At 43.8% G+C, this 7,240-nt stretch overlaps 1 protein-coding gene across 1 annotated transcript; it reads left to right on the forward strand.

Annotated features, from left to right (window-relative positions):
- Positions 1–709: 709 nt before the first annotated feature.
- On the forward strand, positions 710–3,836 carry KCNJ11 (potassium inwardly rectifying channel subfamily J member 11). The gene has a single exon (XM_027737271.2). It carries the CDS (start codon positions 813–815, stop codon positions 2,013–2,015), a length of 1,203 nt encoding a protein of 400 aa, XP_027593072.1. The 5' UTR covers positions 710–812; the 3' UTR covers positions 2,016–3,836.
- The last annotated feature ends 3,404 nt before the right edge of the window (positions 3,837–7,240 follow it).

A 7,240-nucleotide genomic window follows, 5' to 3' on the forward strand; every position in this document is an offset into this window, starting at 1 on the left:
CATGTAAGTTCATGGGCTCCCTTGTTAAAAAAAAAAAAAAAAAAAAAAAAAAAAAAAAATCCTTGTTTAGTCTAAATAACTCTAGAAAATTTTATAAGTGGGATTGAACCCCTTTAGTTCCAGGTCTGTGTTTAACCATTATATCCTTGGATTTAGCTTCTTCAAGCAAATTTTAGAAGTGGTATTCAGTCCCTTTATTTCCAGGTCTCTGTGTAACCATTATATCCTTGGATTTAGCTTCTTGAAGCAAATTTCCTGCCACCAACTGCCCGATTTATTAGATGAACACTTTCCTCTTTTTGAAAAAAACCGTGCAGGTGAATTTCAGGGATTTTATTATTATTATTAATAATATTAAAAATTCGTTTTAAAAAATTGCCCAGTACCGTTTCTTTTCTTTCTTTTTTTGTATTTCACGGAGTAACCACCTGACCCGAAGCCACAACATCCCACAAAGCAGCCCCCCTGTTAATGGAAGGCAGCTGGGGGAGTAAATCCATCCTGGATCAAATGTTTACAAACAAACAGCGGCACGAAACCCTTCCTCAGGGAAAAAAGAAAAAAAAAAATAAAAATAAATAAAAAAAAAAACAACCCCGAGGGGTAAAAGGTAAAGGAACGCCCCCAGCTCGCACGGGGAGCGATCCAGGACCGGTTCCGGCGGGGGTTGCGGCGGCGCCGTTCGCCCGCTCGGCCCCCGGGCGCGGCCGCCCCCCCGTCCCCGCCGCACTCACACACACACAGAGACACACGGTCCCTCCCGCCCCCGGTGCTCGGGGCGGTGCTGAGCGGCGGAGCGGCGGCGGGGAGCCATGCTCTCGAGGAAGGGGATCATCCCCGAGGAGTACGTGCTGACCCGGCTGGCGGAGGATGTGCCGGATCACGCCCGGTACCGCGCGCGGGAGAGGCGGGCGCGTTTCGTGGGCAAGAACGGCGCCTGCAATGTGGCCCACAAAAATATCCGGGAGCAGGGACGCTTCCTCCAGGATGTCTTCACCACGCTGGTGGACCTCAAGTGGCCACACACGCTGCTCATCTTCACCATGTCCTTCCTCTGCACCTGGCTGCTCTTCGGCATGGTCTGGTGGCTCATCGCCTTCGCCCACGGGGACCTGGACCACAGCACGCGGCTGCAGCGGGACCCCGGGGAGGGAACGGCGGGGGCCCCGGCCAGCTTTGTGCCCTGCGTGACCAGCATCCACTCCTTCACCTCCGCCTTCCTCTTCTCCATCGAGGTGCAGGTGACGATCGGCTTCGGCGGGCGCATGGTGACGGAGGAGTGCCCGGCCGCCATCCTGGTGCTGATTGTGCAGAACATCGTGGGGCTGGTGATCAACGCCATCATGCTGGGCTGCATCTTCATGAAGACCTCGCAGGCCCACCGGCGGGCCGAGACCCTCATCTTCAGCAAGCACGCGGTCATCGCCCTGCGGGAGGGCAAGCTCTGCTTCATGCTGCGCGTGGGCGACCTCCGGAAGAGCATGATCATCAGTGCCACCATCCGCATGCAGGTGGTGAAGAAGACCGCCAGCCTGGAGGGGGAGGTGGTGCCCCTCAACCAGATCGACATCCAGATGGAGAACCCCGTGGGGGGCAACAGCATCTTCCTCGTCTCCCCACTCATCATCTATCACGTGATAGACAAGAACAGCCCCCTCTATGACATTTCCCCCATGAACCTTCACCACCACGAGGACCTGGAAATCATTGTCATCTTGGAAGGGGTGGTGGAGACCACAGGCATCACCACTCAGGCCAGAACCTCCTACCTGGCAGACGAAATCCTCTGGGGCCAAAGGTTTGTGCCCATTGTGGCAGAGGAAGATGGGAGATACTCTGTGGATTACTCTAAATTTGGCAACACAGTGAAAGTGCCCACCCCTTCTTGCACTGCGAGGCAGCTGGAGGAGGACAGGAGCATTATGGACACCATGACATTGTCCCCTAAAAACACAATGAGGAGGAGGTCTGTCAAGCTAAAACCCAAGTTTACCATAAGTGAAGAGCCTTCCTGATGCCTTCTGACTGGAAAACTCTGTTAGGGCTTTGTATCTGAAAGATGATCTCATGAACTCAAAACACTGAGGTGGCCTCTTACTTTTTTTTAAATTCAGGTTGGTAGCACAAGGTATGTTCTGGTGTTATTTATTGTGGGGAAATCTAAAGCTAATTATATTTTTTTAAAGATGTGAGAGATTTCAAGCAGAACTGGGTGTAGGAAAATCATGGTCTGCAGCTTTAAATTTCAAGTCAGACTATTTAATTGCACGATCATTCTGCATTGATTCAACTGCAGGTAATAACACATTTTCTCAAAAAATAAATGTGTATTTATCCTCAGACATTGCAGTTTTTAGGGTCTTGCAGTGTTCGCAAGTCAGTAGTTTTTAACTGCTTTTTTTTCTTACTTGAACAATCAATATAGCAAAAATAAAATATTAGTAATTAATAAAGTAGGCTGGATTTAAATTATAACAAAAGGGTCAGACAACGTTATGTATGACAGAAGACCAGATCCGGAAGTGTCTATATATTATACTCTATGTCTCAAAGAAATATACTGCTGGATTTGCATCATCCATATTGTGTTGTATGGAGCCACTCCTACCAGATGCAATATGAAATGTATTTGAATATTTACCTTTGTTTATTTTTAAAACCTTTACACTTCCAAAATAAAACATTCAGGAATACCTATTTGGACTGTACCTTTCTGATAGTAAGCAATACTTTGCCTTTAAAAGGAGTAACAGATAGTATACAGTTGAAATTAACTGTAAATCAGAAAAATTCTCTATTTCAGTTTCTACATGAAGAGAAGCAACATTCCCCTCCGCCCAAGCCACACGGCCGTAGGATACTCAGTAAAAAAATTAACCTCTCTTGGATCATGGTGAATTCTGCTAGATAATCAGAGAATAAAAATAGAATTAGATATTTTAAATGAAAGGGCAGTGCTGAATGCTGAAATTATATCTGCATGCAGTAGGCAAAACCTTTCACTCCTTTCCCTTTTATAAAAGAAGCTGAGGTTTTTGTGCTTAGAGGAAGGAGGGGTGTGTAAGACAGTGTGGTCACTTCTGGGATGCTGTGTCACAAAATAAACTCCTGCTGAGGAAACGATTCCCTTTCTAATTTCATCCTGATCTCCCTACGCACCCGGCACCTGCCTTGGTTTTTAGCTGAATTCCAGATCTGTCATTTGCCAGCATACATGAAGGAGCCATGTTCACCCTCTCGATTCCACAGTGATAACAGGAGCAATTCCCCTTAGCACACTCCTGCAAATCCACTATCTGGGCACACTGGTAACAGCAGCAATTTTACTTCTATGCAGGGTTATCAGGAGGTAGCTCCAGGATTAACTACACTGCAACCAGTCACCCAGGAAAAAAATATAATGTTCAAATACAACCTAAAAATAAGTATTACAGAACTGATCCAACGCCTGGTTACACAAGCTGTGCAGAGAGGCACCAAGTTAGTTTCAACTTAAAGGAGCTTCTAGTATCAAGTCTTGTGTGTTATGTAGTTCACAACAGACACCCAAAATGGTTTGTGTTGGCAACATTATGGCAAACTCTTTATGCCTTATTAGTGTAACAATAAGACAAACTCATTCAGAAGTATAAGAAAACTTCCATAGTGACTACAGAATGCTTTCAGGCATCTGTAATGAAACAGAACAACTTTTGGCTGAAATCAAATGTTGTTTTAAAATGCTAAAATATTGGTTATATTTTTGCTGTTTGTGTATTTCAGTTTTATGAAGTCCTGTATCAGCATTATCAGACTGCCAGTTACAGGAATAAATACCTACTCAGTTTCCAAATTCCCACTACACCAGTACTCTTCTATGAACAGCTCTCAAAGTGTGATAAGAGTTTGACAACAACAAGACAGGAAAACTAGCATTAACAAGTAGTCAGCAAAGAAAATTTGGAAAGGCATATTTTACATTTGTAATCATACCTCCCCCTTATTTTTTAAAATGCTGAACAGTTAAATGCCTTTGATGATTAAGTTTTTTCTGTCAGATTGAGTTGAACTGTCGCATTATTTTCCAGCTTTCCCTTTTACTGCCCCTGTGCTGTCTCCTGTTGCCTGTCAGAGGGCACTTACTGTAGAGCTACCTGCATTTCCCAGGCACCTTCGTTCCTTTGAAAGTTCATTTTTTTTAATCACTTGTCACAATAGCACTGCTCTATTCTTAAAAGAATCATAGACAAAATATTAGTTAGTTTTCCAGTGACTTGAAATCTTTGACTTCTCCATGGTCTCCTTAGTGCCTTATTTCAATGCGTAAGATACACCTTAAGGTTCTCTCATAAAACATTTTCAGCTCTGGTTGCAATTTTAAAGCTCTTTTCAAGGTTTGACCTAAATGTGAAGCAGTTTCAGCAGTAATACCATGCAACTATTTTCAGGAACTGATGCAAGCTTCTTTTTGCCTCAGGGAGATCTGTGAAGGAGAGAGGTAGAAAATTCTCTTTGTTCACTGTGAATGGAAGGGAAAAGATGGGAGGAAACAGTTTGCTTTCACTGGGCTGCTGTCAGGACCATCTTTTATGTCACTTCTTTTACAAGAATTGGCCTGATTTTCCACGTCTTGCAATAAGGAGACATCAAAATATTATGAGGAAGGCAGGATTTGTGCTGTTAAAACAGTGAATTATTTGAATCGAAGTGTTGGTGATTTTGAATCTTGGGATTGTTTTGATCTAAAATCCTTCTGTTCTTTCACCATTGAAAATACTCAAAAGCATTTCAGGGGCATAGCAAGGAAGAGTATTTATTTTGCACTAGGGATATCACTTCTTTTTGGGGATCCTTTCATTTTGACATTTACACAGTATTTAGGAGCACAGGTATCTGAAATTTTTCTGAAAGTTGCACTTGTGCTGACCGCCCCCATTCTCCGTGGGAGGGTTCTGAAGAAGGCGTCAGTGCAATCATTTGACGTACAAAAGTTCCTCATTCTCAGCAATGAGCAAACACTGCAGTTTTTTGTAGTTGAAGTCCAAAGTGAGTGGGCTTTTGAACTTTCTTTCTCAGCCCACATCTGCTTTTTGGTAGGTGGTATCACAGTTTGGATCCTGCTTAGCAGCCGGGGAGAGTGTGCCGTGGCTCCCACATGTCCTCTGCACAGAAACCGGCATGAGGGAAGCCAGAGGCTTGTCCTGGCTGAGGTGTGGACATGGACACAAGAAGTAGGAAGCACAGGTTTTGTAGTGACCCAGTGATGAGTTTTGGGTGTGGCAGAACCAGCTGAGTCCATGGGAATTCCCTTTCATGTGCTTCAGAGTCCAGATATCATCATCAGTTTGTACTCATAAGTTCACACTGTTTAGTGCATTCCAGCTGGAGCTTGTGAAGCTGCTTGGATGGAGAGAAGGGTCATAGAGCTGGTTAATCAGAAAGGGAGACTGGAGAACACTTATGTTTTATGCCATAGTTTTAAGATACTTGTAGTGACTGCTGGTGAGCCACTGAACATATCAGTTTCATGTTGTGTTTCCTAATGAAATCAAGGGACATACTTGTGCAAAATTAGAGTATAACAAGGTCCCACTTTGTCTCTTTATCCCTCAAGGCCATGATAAGTACATTACTTCAGTAGTACATGTCCCTATAAAATAGATACAAACCAGAAGTGAACTGAGGAGGTGGCATATTAGTGCAAAAGGGAGTAAGGGACACAAAATAAATACATTTAAAATCCTGAAATTACACAGTGAGAAGACAAGAGTGTCAAGAAGTAATAAACTGTTTTCTTTCGAAGGACTAGCAAAGGTGTGACAATGCTGATATGTGAGATCAGAGGCCTAAAAAGCAGCTATGAGAGGCTGGTATAAAAGTCTTTAAGAAGGCCATGGTTTACATGCTAGCATAGATTAGCAGCAGGGTCAATGTCAAAATTGCGGCTGCCCTGTAAGGCGAGACTGCAGGCTGGGCATGATCAGCATTACTCAATCCAGTGGGTCAATATTGCTGTGTGCTGAGCAAGGTACGAGTCACAACAGAGCCCTATTGGAAGCAGTGTTAGGAGGACTTTTTGGCATCTGACCCTTGTGGTTAGTTATTTATTAATAGTTAATAATATCAAACTAACAGGTAATTAATAGTTTTTTTGAAAACTGAATTTGTTTCTTCATGTTTTCCTTTCTCTTCCACTCTTTCTTTGTACATCAGTGTCCCCTTAAAGTAATTATCATAGGTGTGCTAGCACCGATTGTTTGGGATAAAGCACAAGAATGTTTTGAGAAATAAAATACAAAATTTAAATAGATACTAGAAACTGAAAAATCTCTGTGAAATTGCCAAGCTTGCAACTTTAACAGTGATTATTTGTACAAAGCATGGAAATACCTATTCCTAGGAACTGGATATTAATAAACCACCATGAATTATTCCCTCTTGCTCGTTTTGCAGGTTTGTGTGGAAGGGGAAGTGCTTTAGCTCCACATTAAGGTTCAGGAGAAAAGAAGTTTCAAAATCACTGCATTTTAGGCTCCCTAGTTACACCTTTCCCTCTCCTCATCCTCAGTCATATTGGTGTGTCCACTAAAAATGGGCAGGGTCAGTGCTCCTTGCAGTGCATGTTCCTGTGTGGAACTGCCTTTATCCAGGCCCAGCTGCCCCATTCCAAGGTGGACATCTCAAACCCATCAGCCCTGATCAAGCTTCCTGGAAGGCAGTAGAAAAATTTCCACCTGTTTCAGTGTGGTTTTGGATCAAATGGCATAATCTGCCAACCTGCTGAAAGCATGTGCTGCAGCAGAAAGGGGGATTTAACCATCACTGCAGACCTTACTGAAGTGAAGATGCTGTTTGAGGTGAGAGGACCCTTGGGTGAAGAAGGCCTTGGGTGAGCTGGACCAGAGCAGGCGGTGGGACGTGTGTTCAGCGTGGCTGGGGACTGTCAAACTGCCTGTGACAAGTGACTCAGTGCACTATTTTTGATCCAGCAACGGGAGAAAGATATGTGATACAAACCTCCATACCCCCAAGGAGAACTATTAAAAGAGCAGAAGACATTCTTAAGAGGCTGCAGATGCTACTGCCTCCATCCTGCTCTAAACACTATTGGGTCCCTGGAGAGGATGGTATGCTGCATGTTTTTCTGGCTTATGCCCCTGTTTTAATATATAGTGTGACTTTAAGGAGTTATCACAGGGGAATGACTCAGTTTAAAGAGAATTTTCAAAAATCACCACCTGCAGCTCCTCTTCACCACTTG

The sequence above is a fragment of the Pipra filicauda genome, unplaced genomic scaffold (genome assembly GCF_003945595.2).
Source record: "Pipra filicauda isolate LSUMZ 115617 unplaced genomic scaffold, ASM394559v2 scaffold26_size5592650_pilon, whole genome shotgun sequence".
Classification (NCBI taxonomy): domain Eukaryota; kingdom Metazoa; phylum Chordata; class Aves; order Passeriformes; family Pipridae; genus Pipra; species Pipra filicauda.

What these genes read in the sequence shown, in the direction of transcription:
- KCNJ11 (XM_027737271.2), top strand. Translation starts at nt 813, where the DNA reads ATGCTCTCGAGGAAGGGGATCATCCCCGAGGAGTACGTGCTGACCCGG.